We start from the raw sequence: 20915 nt of genomic DNA on the forward strand, positions 1-20915 counted from the left end.
AAAAGTTTTTAAGTACTTGAGGAATGAGCTGACTGATGCTGTGTCACTCAAATTGTTAGCCCAATATATGTCAGCGGAAGTCATGTTGTCATTGGCGGTTGCCACGGTAACAAACCATTTTGCATGCGCTTGCCATAGTTCCTCAAAGATTAAAGGAAACTCCGTCCAAAGACTTCAATCCGGTGTTTTGTACTTGGAGCCCATGTGTTCTGGTAAATGGTTAACTGACGCCAGAAGCAAAATGCTGTTTGCCAGTATTGGGCATTTATTCTGGGCCATGCAAAAAATTAAGGTTGTGTTTCCTAGTGGTAAATTGTTATGAGAAGATCTTCCTGCAATCGAAAATGTAAGCTACATATTACTGTCATATTCACCCAACACCTATACAGGGAGAGATTTGTCTAAAACTATTTTTGCAATTTACTCAAGTTTGGAAAAAATCTTAGGTCTTTATAAATGTACACACAAGATTAATATGCGCATTGCAGATATTCGTTTCACTGCAAAATATATGTTTAACACAGGATTTCTTTTATTTGTGCTGGAGGAATTGGAAAGTTGGCTTTTAAAGTCCCTAAAAGTGCTTGAATTATGCCATGAAAAAGGTGAAAGAACCCTGTAACATAAAATGTTGAGGCCAAGGTAGAAATTGGAGTTTTATTATACGGTGCAATGGCAAACTCCGCTAATATTCCTTGGTCAAATAGGGAACTTTGGGCATATGCATGGAAATCAAGGAAATCACATACTGTAATTTTATAATTGTCTTGTTTAATAGAATAGATCTTTATCTTCAATAACAACGAAGTGTACATTGTTTTCAACAGAATTAGACGTGGTTCACCAGGACAAACATGTAATCAGAGATGTTAAAGAGAAAAAGAATACAAAGATAAGCAATATTCACAAAGCAATTCACCATACATGTAAAATCATTTACAGTTCTGTATTGGGAGCACATAAAAAAACACTTTTGCATAAATGATCTGCTTTTGTAGCAGTCACTACATCATCTTCATTCTGTGGATGTTACCTGGGGGCTCCTTCCAGCCTCCGAAAGCCTTTTCCAGGTAGAGCGCCACAGCCAGTGGGAGGCGATCCTGCAGCTTTCCACTCACCACCTGCACACCCATGGGAAGACCCTCCTTGTTTAGTCCCAGAGGGACTTGAGTGATTGGCAAACCCAGAACATTGAAGATCCCTGAGTGGGGAAACATTAAGTACGGTAAAGTGAGTATTTGTCCTGAGTAACGCGTTACAAATGAAGCCAGTTCTAGAATGCAATTACTTTTCTCGGTAAGTATGGAACTCAATTGTCATTACAACATTAAAAGCAGATCGAGATGTATGTTTTATGCTGTTTACTGTTCATCCATTGCTTCCAATAAGTCCTCCTCAATCTGCCAGCAACATAATGCTGAAGTGAACAAATAGGCAGTCTGTGCATGTTTATATCTGTACAAAATACAGGGTTCATACGGGTGTTTGAAATCCTGGAAAAGTGATTGAAATTTGGGTTAAGTCCTTGTGTATGCTTAAAATTCTTGCCATGTTGCACCACAAGTCTGCTTAAAGTAAGTCCGACACTGCTCTATAGTGGCTTTGCTATTTTATGTTTTCCCATGTGATTAACGGCAGCTGGTATTAGTTTTATGACTATGTCCTACGAAGCATCATTGCCCTTACAGGTCCCTACATATTAACAGGGCACTATGAACTGTGTATTAGTGCAAGCATTACATATAAATTATGGAGATTATCATTGGATATGCAAAAAATTAAGGCAACGTTTCCCGTGGGTAAATTCTCATGGGAAGGATTTCCTGCAACTGAACATGAAAGCTACATATTATTTTTACTTATTACCTATATGGGGAGAGACTTGTTCAGATCCACAAGTATATTGGTGATATATTTCGGATCTAACAATCATGTCCTAATAAATGTACATGAAAGATATATTTGTGGCTCTGCTAAATACATGATACACACAGGATTTCTTCTTGTAATGGTACTGGAGAAAATTTAAAAAATGGCTTTGAAAGTCCTTAAAATGTGCTCTAATTTGGCCATGAAAAAACTCAACATACCCAGATATTCGCCCTACTAAAGAAAACTCCTTTCTTAGCCGTAATCACAACTACAATATCAAATACTGAACTCAAGTGTCAGTTTTTAAGCTCACATTTGATTGTGTGTCACTTGTAACAAAAGGTAGGAGGGGAAGTGGCTTATTCAGGAACAACAAGATCAATGGGGCAATGGTGAGCACAGAATTTATGGTAAAGTGCAACATGTTGGTCTGCATTTGTGAAAATATTTCCAGGAACAATAAAACACCTTGGACATTACCCTGAAATGGAAATCTACAAGTGGTTCGTAGACAAAAAACAAAATGAATATGGAGTGTCTCCGTTGTGTTACCTCAAGCTTTCAAGATTGCACAAGAAAAACAAAGGCTGGGGGATTAATTACAATTACTTTTTAAATGGAGTAACTGTAACTTCTTTTTTTTCCCAGTAACACTCTGTCTTACATAGCAGAACGGTTACCCGGTGGTGTTACGTACCAGTATAGGCAAAATCGAACGGTCGGAAAAGCGCATGGTGATGTTTCGGGGCCACCCGAGGATGCGTCGGGTAAAGAAGTATGCCGTCCGTTCCGAGTATTTCCTCCACATCCTTCTGTAGTTTTTCCTTAGTCTTCAACAAGAATTTGGACGGTGTGGAACTTGACATATTCTCAAAAACGGCCAGACCTGCAGATGTCACTCAGGTAAAGATTCTACCTCGAAATGCTGCCTTGCATTTTGACACTCACCAATGGCGGCGACCGTATGATCTGATTTTCCTACGAGACGTTTCAGCGCCTCCCAAACGGGATAAATCGGCCGGCCAGGCACCCCCACCTCCTCGACGAACGGAACCGGAGGCTACGGTAGAACATTAATCATTTTAGCTCGGGGGCCACATGGTAGAAAAACACTCTCACAGGGGCCAGGCCCGTACAATAATGGCATCAAAAGTTTGCCCTAGAAGCATAGTCTTCTCCGAGGCTTAAACTGTGATACAGGGATGTCTTATGTGTAGGAGTTATCTTGCGCTCCCGTTTAATTTAACGGATAGTTTTGCATTCTTTTTTTCTTAACGTTTATCCTCAAGGGCCGCAGGAGTATATAATATATTTTTTGATGCAGTATGCGATAATACAAAACTAATTCAGTGCCGTACGTAGAGCAGCCTTAAATTACTATAGCATTTCTTTTGACCAGGGATGCTAAGTGTGCCTTGGCTGGAAGGTTGGAGGTCTTTTCGGAGACTCGCAATACAATTATGATTAGGGGTTGTACGATTCGATTATAAAACGATTATTGAGATTTTTTTTCCTCTACATTTTTTTAAAATTCACTCAGATTCAATCTCTAGTGTTTATCAACTGTGCATTTAAAATAATAAAAAAATGCAAAACAACAATTAACTTGGGAAATTCTTGCAGACTGAAATGTGACAAAAATGGAATTTAAACACTAGATATAATGATTTAAAAGTCTGCTTACCTATGTATGGGAACTTCGCTGTAAGGCTTAGAAAGGAGCTAAAGCTTCTTTAAACTTTTGCAACGACACCCAATTGCTATTTTATTTTAATATTCTATGTTTTGTATTTGCTCAAACAGCACAAATGTATGTGACGTTTAAATAAAATAAGATCAGGATGGAGTGACTCAATGTTTTCTCATACATGCCAACCTATTGACATTAAGGTGGTGGATTTTCTCTCACACATTTTTATATATGAACTACTATGCGTCTCCAGAATATTAAGACAAATAAAACGAGCATGTTCTTGTTTAAAAACGGAAGTGGCAAATATTTACATAAAACGAAATCTAGGAAAATTAACATTGTGGTGAAACAGTTGAAACGTTTAATGCAGTGTCTGAAACGGTGAAAAAGTTACCGGATACCAGGGCAGACAATTCTGAAAAGTTGCCTGCCCAGCCATAAAGTTGCCTGCCCCATTTTTCACAACTTGAAACACAAGAAGACGACTTATCGCAAAAAAAAAAAAAAACATTGTCGCAAAGTATTACGGATTGATAATCAGAGTATATAACGGAACAACACTTTAAGTTTATTATAAATCTACTTATAATATTTATTGCATGTAAATGACATCACTGTTTTCCATCTGCCATCAGTATCTACCTGTATTTACTCATCTTCATTCATGCAATGTTTGCGTTACGTCGTCTGCTACAAGCCACGTGTACTCCTCTTTCCACGATGCTTTTAATGTACGTTTACGTTTTGTAGCGTCATCAATTTTGTTAGCTTCTTTTGAATATTTCTTCTGGGGCTGAGGTTTTGGCTTGATTCCTAACCACTTTTCATTTTTTCTTGTGTTCTCTGTGCGTCTACTTTGGAAAATTATATGCAAATGCACGACCTTATAACGAGAGTCCGGAAGCACGAAGTTTTTCGATGCATGCTTCTGATTGGCTGCCGAGTATGCAAATTGCCAAACGAATTGAAATTCAGAAATTTCCAAACCGAACGAAAATTTCGAAATCGGAATAAAGCAAACGTTTGATTTGAAAAAAAAAAAAAGTCTGCCACACGGGCGGAAACGTTTTGTAAGTTGTACGCCCGACGTAAAAGATGCACGCCCCGGCGTTCGGGCAGACGTTATTTCAGACACTGCTTTAATGATAAGAAACATTTGTTTCATAATTCATTTATAAATACATATGTAGTCAAATTCTACTGCTATAAGGGAGAAACCACTCATAATAGTTACAAAATCAGAAAGTGGTCAATGGTTATCTACTATCGTAGGAGTAAACTAACTAACTTTTAACTTGTTGTTGTTTTGGAGGCTAGATTATGTGTACTTAGCTCCATGTTTGGTGTCAACTAGAGGCAAGATCTTGGGCCTGAACCCAACCTTAAAGTCAGGTTGGGCTAAAATGTCAAACATTAAGTTCGGGTTCGGGCCAGGCTGGGATTCCATTTCGTTTTGTTTTTTTCTTATCTAAAATAGTCCACTCGTCTACACGTTCTTTGTTTCTTTTTCTTTGTGTCACATGGTGAAGGATCCGCACGATGGATTTAGCCCCCTTCTTACACGGCGCATCCTGCGCCGCCTCGTTCGGTGGTGGCACATTTGGCGAAGCGCTTGACAGTGTGTGAGAAGCGGACTGAATCTATCGCCCAGATCCTCCACCGTACAAAACAAAAAAGAACAGAAGGATTTTTTTCTTGAAGCAGCGAGAGAGAAGCCCCTCTCAGGTTTTCTTAAGGCTTGGTTCCTCAAATCAAGTTAAGTGGTCCAACTCAGGCTGTTTCGAGCTTTAATACCCGCGGGTCGGGTTGGATTTTTTTAGGCCCAGTCTTACCTCTACTGTCAACTGACATGTCAACCTTTTGCCCTTAAAAAGCATTTTATCGCGCCTTATTGTTGTGCACAAAACAACCCGTCTCCAGAATATTAAAATAACGTGCTTGTGAAAAACAGAAGTGGCAAACTTTTAACCAAAAAGAAATCTCATGCGATCGTTAAAGCACAAAGACTTCTTCTCGCTTCAAAATAAAGCAGCTCTACACTATAACACGAGTGTAGAGTCAAGATTTTTTTGTTTGAATTTTAAAAAGTGTTTGTTTTTTTAAACAGTGGTGGGCCTTTTTTTAGGGGCGAAATGCGGTAGTGTTGGTAGGTATGTTCTCTGGTTGATTAATGGTAGTCAGAAAATTCAACTACAGTGGGTTCACTGCGAGTAGTGCCTGTCCTTGGCGACATCCAGTGGACAGTTTTAAAGCTGCATCTATTTGCACCTTGCCATCCTTGTCCGGTAAAGCCATGAACGTCTCCCAGATGCGGAACCCGTAGCGGAGTTCGGGGAAGCGCACTTCTCGGACCGACACCCCGAGATCCGTCTGCAGACGTTCCACTACCTGAGAAGAAATAATTGTGAGTGAATAACTTTTCTTTTTATGGAGAACAAAAACAACGACTCACTTGCTTCTGTATTTGTTTAAGTTCCGTGCTAACTGGGGACGTCAAGGGAGAATCGCCGTCATCGGGGACTGTGAAGAACCGAAGTTTTTTTAAGTCCACCTTCTGGTCCAGGGACAACCTGCACAAAAACACAAAGTTGTGACCAGTGCGCACTGTTCGCACATTCTCAGCGCACAAAAATGAGGGCTCAAAATTACTAATTAAGAAGCGAATTAAGTCAAAGTTGCAGTGCATGAAGGTAAAAATACATGGGTTCCCCTGACGTTGTGTCCTAAATGCGGTATTTTGAAGTCGAGTAAAGTTAGTACAGTTTGTCGAGAACCGGCTTCTTCAGCTCGGCTTACTAAAAGGAATTGGCTCCTTCGGGTCCTAAACGGCTCTTCAGGTTGTTTTTGCTTTTTTAATCCCAATATGACCAAAAATTATGCACAAAATGACTTAAAGGAAGGGGGGAATAGAACAAAAAAAAAAAATACCAAAATGAAAAAGTAGTGAAAAGCTGAGAAAAAAAGAAACAAAAGGTAGTGAAAAAATGAGTGAAAAATTTAGAAAAAAGCCAGGAAAAAAAGAAAAGAAAGAAATGTAGGAAAAAAGTAAATAGAGAACAAAAAGAAAAAAGCAACAGCTCAGAAAAAATAAACACAATGAGATTTTTTTTAAAGGAATTTTTAAAAAAGTAGAAAAAAAACACAGAAAAAAAGAAAGTTTGTGTTGCATTCAAATAATTTCCAATTATATCAGGTGAATCTTGTTGCCAACATTGTACTTCCACTAAAACATGTGATTAAGTACAGTTCTGTATCTTGCAACCGACTAAATAAGCCCCCAAAAATGTTCATATTATGCGACAAAATATATCAGGACATAAAAAGAAATGGATATCTCGTGAAAAAATTGTAAGAACAAACGACGTTTGTAGGCCGTACAACCTTTGCAATAGTACATGAGTCAATTCATTCAAAAGAGAAAAATCATTTTGCATTGCCGGAAACTCAGCAAAATGTAACTTGATGTCAAATTTTGTTTGATAATTACTTATCTTGCCACACTTGGGATTATGGTTGCTCACTGTTGTTTCAAGCGTTGCTCACCGACTTTGTGTGAACGCTCAGACCCGTGGAAAATTACATGGAACATTGGTTGTGACCTCTTGGTTGCATCTGCTAAGAGTGAAGACACTTACATATTTGCGTTTGGTCCGGCCATGATTTTCAACATGGGTATGAGGTCCTCGGCGTAGCGGCACATTGGCCCTGTGCTCACGTATTCTTCGTGTCTGCCTGTGTATGGCGGGTACTGGTTGTCGTTGGACACGATACCTGCGCGTACAGTATACATCATGAAAAGTGAAGAATATTTAATCATCTAGCAAAGGGGTGGGCAAACTACAGACTTTTTAACCCAGCCAGCTGAACAAAAATAGTAGCGATATAACTATTAAAAAAAAAAGTAGTACTAATTCCGTCAATGCTGAGGTCTGGCTTTTCTTAAAAGACACGACACCCAAAAAATAGACAGTGACCAGATGATGTAAGTGCTGTATTTTAGTCAGACAAAACTGCTTGCATGGGCACTCCCAGGTTGCACTTGCCCAAGACACACCACAAGAAGTGGTGCCCCTACAACTCCTTGTGGTCAATGGAACTGTGAAAAAACATTGTTTTTGATGCTTTGTCCTTATTTCACCTTTGTGTGCCAACTACAAAAACAGTACTCTAGAAATACTATTAAAAAAATCAAATTGCTTTAAAAAACAGTTCCTAATATTTTATTTTGCTTTATTTCTGAAAAGGACATAATACTGCAGGAATACTGTAATACCAAAATAGTACAGGAATGCTTTTACAGGAATCTTACCAAAATACCACAATAGATATACTACAGTAGTGATACTAAAAATGACTACAGAAATACAAGTACTACAGGAATACGACAACAAAAATACTATAAAAATACCTGAACAGAAGTACTACTTCAGTCATACTACAAAAATACAACTACAGCTATACTCAAAAAAATAACACTATGGAAATTCTTTAATAATACCACTATGAAAACACTACAATATACAAATACAGTAATACTACAAAAAATACTCCAGGAAAAGTACTACAGAAATACTTTAAAAATGTGATGACGAATAGACTAAACAAAAACCACTATGGAAATAGTACTAGAGAAACAATCCAAATATACTACTAAAGAAATCCGGAAAAATAAACTAATAAAATACTACTGCAAAAATACTACTTTTATAGTGCAGCAGAAATACTACTATCAGTAATACAGAAGTACTGCACAAATACCACAACATAACTTTTACTACAGTAATACTACAACAGAAATACTATAAAAAGTACAACTAAAGTATTACTCCACAAATACTACTAAGGAATCTTAAAAATAATGCAATTTCAGTAATATTACAGAAATACTACAAAACTTAAATTAAACTTAAATTAACTCAAATCAAGTGCTTTGAACAGGGACCTTTTATATAATTTTGCTTTTTTTGTTAGTGTTTCAAAACCACTTTAAGGAAATGAATTTATCAAATAACTAATATAAAAATAACTTTTACATGTGCATGTCTACATCTATATTTATTCATGATTGCAAATGAGAAAAATAGGATAGTTCTGCAGGCTGGAACCCTGGCCAAATTACTTTCATCCAATGTGACTCCCAAAAACATAAACCTTGTGAAAGGCTGGGCAAAAAAATGCGGAGAAAAATGGCAGTTTGGTCACTTTAAATCTCTGTAGTTAAGTTTTTTTTGATCATCCTTGTGATTTGTAGCACTTGTTTTTGGTTGCACGACACAAAAAGTGGGGCGGGCATGTTTGACTTGGGGGAAAGATCCCCCTTGATACACAATGTCCCTTAAATTTGTAAAAATGGTTCTGATGTTGAGGTTTTCCTTGCCCTCATGTAGGTTTTAGATCAGGGGATGGTGTCATAATAGTCTGTAGTTTGCAATAGTCTGTGCAGTCCTTTGAGACTCCTTGTGATTACGAGATATGCAAATAAACATGACTTGATCTAGCAAGAACCTGAGGCTCATCTATCTAGCATACTTAAGAAATCAACAAAAAGTGGATGTATATATCAGTTAACAGTCTTACCTGGTGTAGTTTTGTGACCAAATATTCCATTAAAGAAGCACGGCATGCGGATGCTACCGCCAATGTCGGAGCCCAGACCGATGACAGAGCCGGCCGCGCCCAGCAAGCTGCCCTCGCCACCTATGCGTGACAAAATAAGTCAAGTCAAGTCATTTTTATTTGTATAGCCCTTAATCACAAATAGTCTCAAAGTCATATTGTCTCCCCAGTTGAAAGTATAGCATAGTGGGCACCAACCTCTTTGAAACTGAGAGCTACTTATTTGCAGGGTTGGGTAGGGTTACTTTAACTTGATTAATTTTAATTACTTTTGGATTACTCCGATACCAAATATGCTAATAAAAGACAAAAGAAACTAAATATAAATACTAGGAATAAGCTATGTTCTCTCACCACACTGCTTTAGTATGCATACTCGCCACGGAGGGTTACCCACACACTCTCATTTAGTTGATACAGGAACCAACACTAGAAAGTGGGGGCTCCCTCAATGTGGGGACAAAGGTCTGATCAAAACCACTCCTGCCACTAATGGTGGTTTTTCATGCTGAAATCACTCCTGAGGCTTGATACTTACTGATGAGCACGATATGTCATGGTTGCCATGGTGCCCAATTGGCCGCGCCCGTGTGTGACACGGTTGCCATGGTGCCCAATTGGCCCTGCCCGTGTGGCGCCAGCTGCGGCTCGTTGAGAGATTGGCTTTCTGTCTATATTAAGCTCAGCGCTCTCTTGCTTCCTTTGTCAGCTCGTCAAACAAACTTCTGCCTCACAAGACGTGGGTTCTGACTCGGTCCTGTTTTCCTGTTGGTATTTCCAGTCCGGTATTGTTCCTGTTTATTTTCGTCCTGTTTAATTTCGGGTTCCAGTTTTGTTTCCGTCTGTTTTTGTCCTGTTTGTTATTTTTTCCAGTTTTTGTTCCCGTCTAATTTCTCCTGTTTATTTTCGATATCCTGATTCGTTATCTATCTTGTCTGTTCCGTCCTATCTGTCCGGTATCACTCGGGCAATTGGAATCGATCTCATCGGTCTCTGGCTTCCTGTCTTTCCACGCCAGACCGGCTGACTAAGTGCATGACTCCCCGTTTCCCGTAAAATGAAGGCTTGTGTGAGAACGTCACGCGATTGGGTCCTGATCCCGTTCTGGTTCTTGACACGTTACGGCACTTAAGGAGTTAATATCACTGCAAAAGAGTATGCCTTAAATGTACTAGAGAATAATACTGACCTGAGCTCCCTCCCGGAATCCTCTCCAAGTCGTAGGGGTTGTTGGTGATGCCGTAGAGGTGGTTGTTGGACTCGGCCCACATGCAACCCTCGCTGGTGTTGGTGACACCGAGCGGAATGGCGCCCGCCCTTTTGAGATTGGAAACGGGCGGAGCATCGGCGGTCGCTAACGCTCTCCGCCTGGACACTATGCCGCTGCTGTTGGGCATGCCTTGGTTGCAGATTAAGTCAAATGTCAATGTGTAACCAATGTGAGTCCATTACCTCAAATATCGGTGAAGTTTGTGTGCTTTTCTTCTGTTGATGTTTATTTTCCTGTCCTTTGATACTAAGGCTGAAACTAGCGGCCATTTTAAGAGTCGACTAGACTATTTTAAACGTTTAGTCAAATGATCGGATAATTTTTCTTTGATTTCGCATGGAGTCGATTTTATTTTGTGGCAAATGATAGTAAACACAAGAAACATTATTAAACATATTGCAGATTCGTATAAAAAAATCAATAATAATGCACATCTAAAACCAATTAGGCGTAGTGCTCGCTCGGTCCAGGGACAAATTCTATAAATAAGTCTCAATTTTTAGGGACAGGCAAATAAACAATAACTTAAAATCAAGTTAACATGTTTTTACCCTTGTTAACCAAGAACAAGCTCATTAGCAGTTGTAAAACAGTGAATAAAACACATACAGGGTTGGGTAGGGTTACTTTAACTGGATTACTTTCAATTACTTTTGTATTACTCTAATACCAAATATGCTAATAAAAGACAAAATAAACTAAATATGAATAAAATGACGATTCACAACACGTGGTAAGCTTTCTCTCCTGGCTTTGATCTCTTTGATCTCGGCAAAACTAACATAAAATGCGACGGAAACAAAATGAAAATAAATACAAACTGCTTGCCAACATCATTTTTGCCGTTCCATGTATTCCGTTATTCCCCAAGCCTGCACAAAATTTAGTAATTGTATTCATATTTAGTTTCTTTTGTCTTTTATTAGCATATTTGCTATTGGAGTAACCCAAAAGTAATTGAAAGTAATCCAGTTAAAGTAACTTTACCCAACCCTGAACACATTTGTGCATTGTGTAAAGTACTTTCAGTGGTCAACTGTGAGGTCTGTAGGAAGAGTACTTAAAGGGACAGTGTTTAATATTAAGTGCCTCATAGTGGTGCAAAAAACTTTCATTCAGTAAAAAAAACACTTGGATTAAAACAATAATCAGACAAACCTGAACTATCCTACTAATGTTATGTTCCATTCATAACAAATTATCGGTCGATAAATGTGTATTTCCTTTACATTCCTACCTAATGTCGCCGCCATGTTTGTCTGGCAACTTGCTGCCACGCTGTCCTCTGTTGACCAAGTTTCAAGTGGCATTAGACAATGCAGTCCCATCTAGTGATCAAATATTACACACTGGGGCTTTAAGGATTCCCCTCAGTTTAGAAACAAATGTTTTTAACAACCGACGTTTTTACTGCTGAGACTGGTTCTTCGGACTTCATGCATTTAATTTTTAATCTGTCAGTCTGGCATAAAGCTTAAATTTTCTTTTATAGAAAAATATACACATAAAATTGTACAATGCATTTGATCAAAACTTCATGCTTCGACGTTACTTGAATCTTACCGAGGCGAGTCAGACTCGTTCAACTGTCCGACTGTTCTCATTGCGAACGTTGCTTGCCACGGAGGGTCACCCACACACTCTCATTCAGCTTATAATAATAATAATAATAATAATAATAATTTCCTTGTATTGTCATTCTACAGTATGTAACAATGCACACAGAACGAAATGTCGATACACCTGACCCGTACAGTTAAACTGTAGCGAAGCCGATGCAAAGCAACACTAGAAAGTGGGGGCTCCCTCAATGTGGGGACAAAGATCTGATCAAAGCCACTCGTGCCACTAATGGTGATTTTTCATGCTCGGATTAAATTGCTACCAAATTTAAAAAGCCGTCATTTCTGTATTTTTCCCGCTAGAGAAGTGATGCTATTGCGCACAAGTGCCTCTAGGTGGAACTTATTTTTCATTTTGTCCCAGAAACTATAAATTGGAAACTAAAATACTGCACAAAACGTTCTGTGTATCAAATAGAACACCTTACCTTGCAGGCCGAAAGCCTCTTTGACGGAAAAAGGAACGCCGAGGAAAGGCAATCGGTCCGCAAGCACTTCCTCGCCGCCATTTTCTTCTTCGATTAGTTTGTCGACCTGCGCCGCTTCCTGGAGTGCGGCCGAGAACCTACACAGTGGTTTTAAGAAAAACAAATATAGTAACGGCACGTGGCAAAAAGAACGGAACTGTGTGAATTATTTGATCACTAGATGGTACTGTATCGCAGGCGTGGATCGTGATCTACAAGTGGGTCTCTGGGGTAGTACTTGTAGATGGTTGGAAAGTATTGAGTGCTTTGTATATGTTGGATTACGCTGCAATCTAGCAGTCAAATGCAGTATTTCAGCATAGAAATCAATGTTTCTTAGCAGTCGTGGCAAATTGGAGAACTTCAAATTTGGTCAATTTAATGTGTAATTTATTACAATTATTACTGTTTTACTTATATGTAGCAAGTATTTCATGACTAAGAGTCATACAAATACTGTTAACTAAATTACTATTTAAGTATATGTTGAAATTTTGATTACTAAACCACAAATGTATTTAGAAGTATTCACCTAGTTAGAGTACAGGTTGGTTAAGATTTTCCGATTAATCAAATCACTTCAACAGTACAGTTATACTTATTAAGTGCATGATTGGACAAAAACCTTGGCGAAGAAAGAGTGAATCATGGTGTTAACAATTGTATTCGATATATTTATTTTGAAATAAATGTATTTGATTTATTTAAGTATGCATTGAGAAATATCATGAGACTTCGATTTCACTAATTAGGACCCTTTTTTTGAACGCTAGACTGCTCTTGATTCTCCATTTTTTTTTTGGTGGGTAGATGATTTTGACTTGGTCATTTTGTAAGTAGCTCGCGTACTGAAAAAGTGTGAGTACTGCATTGTAAAATGCAACTGATCCACCATTTTCATCAATTTAATAAGGCAATATTTTGGTGATATCAAGGTTGCCGTGGAGCCCAATTGGCCCCTCCCGTGTGGCGCCAGCTGAGGCTAGTTGACAGATTGGCTTTCGGTCTATTTAAGCTCAGTGCTCTCACTCTTTCTTTGTCAGTCCGTCAACTAACCTCTGCCCCACAAGACGTGGGTTTTGACTCGGTTTTGTTTCCTGTTGGTATTTCCGAACCGGATGGTTCCTGTTTATTTTGTCCTGTTTAATATTGGTTTCCAATTTCGTTCCCGTCTAGTTTGTCCTGTTTAATTTCGATACCCTGTTTTGATATCAATCCTGGCTTGTGTGAGAAACGTCATGCATTTGGGTCCTAATTCTGTTCCGGTCCTTGACAGGTGAGCTATGTTTCATTTGCTCACAATTGTTTTTACCACTCGTTTTTTAGCCAATCTGTTCAATGCAAAATTTGAGGCAAATGTCCTAAATGAATGCAAGAAATGTGCAGAACTAAACTTCACTTTTATATTGTTGCTTTTACCACATGATAACTTTTATGGTTCCAAGGCACTATGTGGAATTGTGCTGAGGAGCTTCATCCAGACACGATCAAAGCGTTAAAGCAGGGGTCTCAAAATTTCCTTGGGGGCTTTAGGAGCTGAATTAGGTTTTCCATAAGAAAACATTAGAAGGATATTCCACTGTAATCTTAAAAGTATGCTACACAAATTAAGATCTAAATTAAAAAACCCATCAAGAATTAATCTGAAAATAAATCTATCAATCAGTAATAAATGAATCCATAATGTGCATGTAATTTACTTACATTGAAGGAACAATTAGGTATTGGACCACTAAATGTCGGTGTAACGTGTAGTGTAACTGAAAACAAGTGCTACACACAGGCAAATACGAACTACAGACACTCAATGACCAAACCATTTTACTTCTCATTTTTTTGTCCAGGCTTTAGCAAGTGTTTTTTTCATACTCTTAGGAAGATGGCTGAAAATTATGCCAGCTCCCCATAGGTGAGGTTTATGTTATTTAAAATAGATTACTATTACTATGTTGCTACCATGTTATTACCAGATTGTGATTTTTAGAAGTAGAGCTAAAATAGGCTTTGCCAGTCACTATAACATCACGCTAGTTAAAGATCGAATTTCCGAGAAAATCACGATGCCACATCATTGATGAGCTGTTTTCAGAACCTTTCTGTGGGCTACTCTGGTATGCTTAGGGGGCTACCTGGTGCCAAGGAGCATCATATTTGAGACCCCTACGCTAGATAATACAAACTATTCCTTTAAATTGAGAAAAATAATTCGTAAATCCCCATATATTATTTTTTGTACTTTTTGCATTGAGGGCCTGACAATTGCAGAAAAAAATCTAATCAAACAAGAAAAAGTGTTCAACATTTAAATATGAGCATAAGAGAATGATAAAAAAATACTTACAAACATTAACTTTAAATATTTAACTTCAAATGTTTGCAGAATACTGTGTTCTGACTGGGAGCATGACTAAATTGCCCAATGTTTGCTTTTAAATCCAGTTCCGTTTGATACAATTATAACATATGACAGAAAAATAATCCCCTTGTTCCTATAAAACAGTGTTTTAGGTTTAAGATTGCACTGTAAAAATAATGAAATTAATATTTAAACCCGGGCAGCACGGCGGCGCAGTGGTTAGCGCGTGTGCGGCACATTTCTGAGGTCGTGAGAACCTCCTTTGTGGGTTCAAATTCAGCTCCTGGCCTTACTGTGCGGAGTTTGTATGTTCTCCCCGTGCTTGCTTGTGTTTCCTCCGGGCACTCCGGTTTCCTCCCACATTCCAAAAACATGCATTTCAGGTGAATTGGCCGGTCCAAATTGTCCCTAGGTGTGACTGAGCGAGTGAGTTGTCTGTGTGCCCTGCGATTGGCTGGCAACCAGTCCAGGGTGTCCCCTGCCCACTGCCTGATGATTGCTGGGATGGGCTCCAGCATCCCCGTGACCCTACTGCAGCTGATGAGATGAGATAATTAAACCCCCAAGAAAAAGTATGGAATCACCAGTCTTGGCCAAGCCCTCACACAGACATTTTATTCTGTCGAAAAAAAAATCAGATCACGAACATGAAACAATCGTAAAGACATTCCAAAGTGCTACATATTAGCATTCAGAAACACAAAAACAAATTCAGAAAAAAACATTGCAATGGCCAGTAAATATTCCTTTTATAGAGAAAGTGCAGGGAAATAAATATGAACTCACTCCAGTCTGAGGGAAAAAAACGGAATCAGTGCATTTTGAGTAGAAAATAAGGACACCCAGTCAATTTTCTTTTCTTAGTTGGGCACCTGGCTTAGATTGAATCTGCTCGATAGCCAGCAGTTAAAAACAGTGCAGTTATTACACCTTGGAGGGCTCCTGGACTAAGTGGATTGGCAAGAATCATGGCCCCATGAAGAGAGATGTCTCTTGAGACCGAAGACGGGATCGTCATACTTCTTGAAGACGGTAACTCTGGTTGTATGGTTGCCAAAGATGTGGGCTGTTCACAATCAGTTGTATCGAAGATTTGGACCAAGTCCCAACAGCATGAGAAGGTTGTTAAAGTCAAGCATACTGGTAGGCCAAGGAAGACATGTAGGCGTCAAGACGAACAACTGAAGGCCATATGTCTTGAAAACAGAAAATGCACAACAAGAAAAATGAAGAGGAAATGGGAAGAAATGGGAGTCAATGTACGTGACAGAACTGCAATATTGACTAAAGGAAATGGGATTTTCATATAAGAAAGCTAAAAGGAAACCATCGTTGATGCTTAAACACAAAAGAACAAGACTGCAGTGGGCTAAGGAGAGGCAATCATGGACTGTGGATGACTAGATGACGGTTATATTCAGTGAGGAGTCACGAATCTACATTGGAGTGATTCCATAATGGTTTTTCCTGTGCTTAGTCTATAAATGTAGCATTTACTGACCACCACAAGGTTTTTTAATTTTTTTTTAGTTTTTCTGAATGGCAAGGGGTTGCACTTTTGAAAAAACGTTATTTTTTTCATGCTTTTTATGAGTTTTTTCTACAGAATAAAATGTCTGAATGAGGGCCCTCCCAAGACTGGTAATTCCAGGCTTTTTTGCTAGGGGTTTTATAACTTTTCTGACTTTGATTAGAAAAAAACAGGAAATATTAGAACTCAATTAAAAGTATTTTTCCACTTAGCTCATTTTCAGATAAGTTTTATTATTCTGAATATATTCACTTTTTTCGAAAGGACAGTGTGTTATATTTGACCACTAGATGTCGCTGTATTGTGTTTTGAAACAAAAAAAGCACGGGGGACAAACAAACTAAGGAGACTCAAAGTGACCAAAATGCACTGTTTTTCGTCTTATTTCTTGCCCAGCTGTTTGTGAATGAAATCTACACCGTATTTCCTTGGGGGAGGTATAAACGAGCTTGCCTGTCCTTGACCATGGCGTTGACCAAAGGGTTGACTTGCTGAATCCGGTCAATATAAGCTTGTACCACCTCCACACTTGACACCTGAATGTAGTGACAGAAAAAAAAAAGAAATATAGATTACCATACAGTTGTGGTCTTCCGCAGGGTTCAGTACTTGGCCCACTTCTTTTTAGCATTTACATGCTTCCATTAGGTGATATTATTCGCAAGTATGACCACTCAACTATATCTTCCGACGGAGGAGTCTGCCCCACTAAACTGTGGAAATTTGGAGGTCTGCCTCAATGAGATAAAAAGATGGATGTCACTCAACTTCTTGCGCCTCAACTCTGAAAAGACCGAAATTTTAATTATTGTCCCATCTAAATGCCTCAAAAACTGCTCTGAATATTGACATGTAATATCACCCAGAGTGACTCAGTGAAAAATGTAGGTCTCCCATTTGACCCCAATCTGTCTTTCTAAACACACGTTAACAATATTACTAGAACAGCTTTTTTCCATATTCGCAATAAAATATAGGCTTGAAACACAATTATATTCTATAGCTTATGAATAACCTATATTTCACGTTGACAATATCTGTGTATTATTTGTTATTACAACATCTGGTTATCCTGGAAGGGGGGATTACCTCATGTGCGTTCCCTTCTCAAGGTTTCTTCATTTTCCTCATGTTGAGGTTTTTGAGTTTTTCCTTCCCCTCATGTAGGTTTTAGATCAGGGGATGGTGTAATAGAAGTCTGTAGTCTGTAATAGTGATGTGTGCAGCCCTTTGAAACTCCTTGTGATTAAGGGTGTCACAAATAAACATGACTTGACTTGACAACTTATTTTGGAGATGAGTGCGGTTATTGATTCATTGATAGACATTCGTTTTCTTCTGTTCATCAAATATAAAGTTACAATGAATTCAAAATGGACAACTTGGATAAACGATTAAGAAAACAAGAGAAAAAGGGAGCATTGGGAAAAGCCGGAGCTTATCTTGATATCTCCAACTTGACAATCAAAACACTTTTCTCATTGATCAAATCGTGAAACCGGTTTTTACAACAAAGTATTGTAGTGGCTAGTGTTGGCCTTCCAAGAACTTTTGTCCTACTGCCAGATTTCAGACTTCAAAATTAAAGCTGAAAACCTGGAAATATTTTCTAAGAATCAACATATGAGACAACTATCATGTAGAAAAACCTAAATGACTTCAACAATTTATATTTTATTTAAAATGGAAAAAAAAAAAGAAAAGTAGTGGTTGCAAAAATATAGATCCTTGTTCTCTCAGCTCAGCCAACTGACTTCAAAAGTTCCCCGATGACTTCTAAAAGATCCAATGTCGACCTTAATGACTAACAATGGAAAAACAGAGTACACCAGTATGTCATTAAGTCCCAGTTAAAAATGAAAAAGAGCATAAAATCACTGCAAACCTACCAAGACCTGGCTGTCCCTCTAAACCAGGGGTCGGGAACCTATGGCTCGCGAGCCATATATGGCTCTTTCTATGAATATCAATGGCTCAGAGACAAATTTGATTGCATGCAAAATTTCTCCATCTTGTTCGATACTTGAGTTGTTCATCCTATTCAGGTACACGCAAATCCAATCCAAAGCTAAGCGTCCGAAGTTACTTCGCAGTATATATAGGGCACGTTTTTCACTACAATTTACAGTCAAGGTGTCACACAAAAAAGGGGGGAAAAAACTCGTTTTGGCTGTACAACGCTAAAGAATCCTTTATATAAAAGTTCACTATATAATCTGTGTTCAGTGTTCAGATACCTTATGATGAATCCACAGAACACACTGTAAATACGCAAAAACACCAGAAGAGAACTTAGTCTTTTGATTGGGTGAGTGGGAGGGATGGGTGGAGCCATGCAAAAAGCGCAAGCACTCCCTCCCATCTCTCGCCCTACGCCATCTGCGCCAAAAGTGAGCTCATCAGGCTCCCTATTTGCAGAATGTTGTGACGTTTTTACACAATAACTGCTTGCATCTGGTTTTGAAACCAATATGTATGAAAAAAAAGGGTCAAAAGGAGTTTAACCGATCTTGAGTTATTGCAAGAAAGAGACAAGTTTAAAGTGGTATGTTTGTTGATTTTGGGACAGGGGCTCTGGCATTATTCTCTTTTCATATTTTTTATCAAATCATCAAAAATAAATGTGCTGAAGACTAAGCTTTTGTCTGGGGTGCGGGTTTAGCAATTTTGTAAATTTGTCTCATAATATATGGTGTGGCTCTTTCCCAAAATAAAATTAATATTTTTTGCTTTTATGGCTCTTTGAGTCAAAAAGGTTCCCGACCCCTGCTCTAAACTTTTGGCCAGAAATACTAAAACAAAATCCTACTACAGAAATAGATAGATAGATAGATAGATAGATAGATAGATAGATAGATAGATAGATACTTTGTTCATCCCCGAAGGGAAATTTACATTTCCAGCAGCATCCCTGAGCTGAGAACAAACAATCGAGAACAATCGAAAATAACACGGGAGCTGCTGGAGTGGCTGCCATTCAAAGTACAAAAAGAACCCTACCATAGAAATACTGTATTACAGTAATACCACAGAAACACTCCTCCTATTAAACGATAATAAACTTCACAAAAGCAATGCGGCACCAATCTATGTCGAAAAAAAGGTGATTTGTGCAAAAAGATTTATATTATATTTTTCCAAAATAAAGAACACAAACAATTATTTCAGCATCTTTCTTAGTTTTTTTCCCCACTTGCAGTAAATTTAGTGTTTATTACACGTAGCAGTGCAGAATGTCATCTTAAATAGCATTCTACGATTATATCGTCTGCTCCCAGTGATCGAGACGATCTGAAATTAGAGCCGAAATGAGCAAGACTAAATTGGTGTAAATATAGAAACGAGTTTTCTCCTCTCTTCTATTCTATACTACATTAAATTACATAATTATTTCACATTATATTATATCATATTAAATCTGCTGTCATTCCTATAAGGTCTTCTTCCTCACATGGTTATTCTTTGCCTTGCTATGATTGGATTTTATTTCAATTATTCTATTATTATTTTGTTTTTATTTTTTTAACCATGTTGTGTGTCTGTGTATGAGGTGTTCCAAGTCGTTGGGTGGGGGGGAAATGAAGAGAGTTTATTGTGTTATTGGACAGCTCTTATTTTGTACCACACTTTAAGATATACGGGGCACCTAATTTGAAATGATTAAAAAACATATAAAATGGGGGGAGAAGTATAAATTGACAGGTATGATAAAAAGCTAAGTAAGGAGATTTTTGGAGTAAATCAATCTTTTTGAAAAATCTCGACGTGACGCTCACCTCTCGTCGCCGGATACGGTCGGCAAGTTGCGTTGCTGATGCTGTCAAGAGCGGGTTGCTTATTGGCGGCAACTTCCGCTTGTCCTCAACCGGACAACAAAGGAAGCGATACAAGGCGAAGCACACGGCCAGAGACGTGTCGTAGAGCAATTTTAGGAGATAATCGCAGAAACTAGAAGCCATTTTCGACGAGACTCAAGTCAGACCGGCCAGACGCGTCTGCAGCACGCCTGTCACATTCATTTAAGTTCGCGCAGCCAGCCAATCGGCGTTGAGCGTTGCCGGCTATTGTCCCGTGTCAAGCTTACGTTAACTAATCCACGAGGACGAGAAACCGAAAATCGGATGCCAAAATAATGTGTTGTTGAGAATTCTGGCGAACATCAGATAATCCAACCGTGCAATAAAAATGATTGACTTAGTTTATAGCTAGCTGGTGGGGCAAATGTTTAACTCCGTGACATTAAATGAACCTGACTGGGGCTAAAGAATACTTCAAGGATATTGTTTTTGTAATGGATGAGTGGTTGGCACATCTGGATCAGGGTTAAAATGTCGCGGGTTCAATTCCAAGCAAAGGCCTCACTGTGAGGGTTTGTTTGTTCGCCGGGTGGTTTTTTTTTGCGGGCACATGGTTACATCTGATTATCAACCCTTAATATTTCGCAACAATGGTTTTTTTAGCGATTAGTCTTTTTGTGAAATGGGGCAG

At 38.5% G+C, this 20915-nt stretch overlaps 1 protein-coding gene across 2 annotated transcripts; it reads right to left on the reverse strand.

Annotated features, from left to right (window-relative positions):
- Window positions 1-732: 732 nt before the first annotated feature.
- faah2b (fatty acid amide hydrolase 2b) lies at window positions 733-20505 on the reverse strand. Of its 2 annotated transcripts, none has more exons than XM_088346938.1 (11): window positions 20204-20505; window positions 16881-16963; window positions 12502-12638; window positions 10371-10580; window positions 9143-9262; window positions 7201-7336; window positions 6018-6135; window positions 5834-5953; window positions 2821-2932; window positions 2570-2758; window positions 733-1201 (listed from the first exon to the last, which is right to left on the reverse strand). In XM_088346938.1, the coding sequence occupies exons 1-11, from the start codon at window positions 20384-20386 to the stop codon at window positions 1005-1007; spliced, it is 1605 nt and encodes a 534-aa protein (XP_088203064.1). In that variant the 5' UTR covers window positions 20387-20505; the 3' UTR covers window positions 733-1004. The 2 variants fall into 2 exon arrangements, with proteins under 2 accessions (XP_088203064.1, XP_088203065.1); XM_088346939.1 differs by lacking the exon at window positions 20204-20505 and adding an exon at window positions 17107-17179 and having other exon boundaries at window positions 734-1201.
- Between the last annotated feature and the right edge of the window lie 410 nt (window positions 20506-20915).

This window comes from Urocampus carinirostris, chromosome 11, assembly GCF_059441175.1.
Source record: "Urocampus carinirostris isolate Australia breed hairy pipefish chromosome 11, RoL_Ucar_1.0, whole genome shotgun sequence".
Lineage (NCBI taxonomy): Eukaryota > Metazoa > Chordata > Actinopteri > Syngnathiformes > Syngnathidae > Urocampus > Urocampus carinirostris.

Excerpts from the sequence above, each read along its gene's own strand:
- faah2b (XM_088346938.1), bottom strand. The coding sequence starts at position 20,386 with ATGGCTTCTAGTTTCTGCGATTATCTCCTAAAATTGCTCTACGACACG. Across the intron at positions 9,263-10,370 it reads GATTCCGGGAGGGAGCTCAG|GTGGCGAGGGCAGCTTGCTG; the intron begins GTCAGTATTATT and ends TGTCACGCATAG. Across the intron at positions 2,933-5,833 it reads TACCGGACAAGGATGGCAAG|CCTCCGGTTCCGTTCGTCGA; the intron begins GTGCAAATAGAT and ends GTTCTACCGTAG.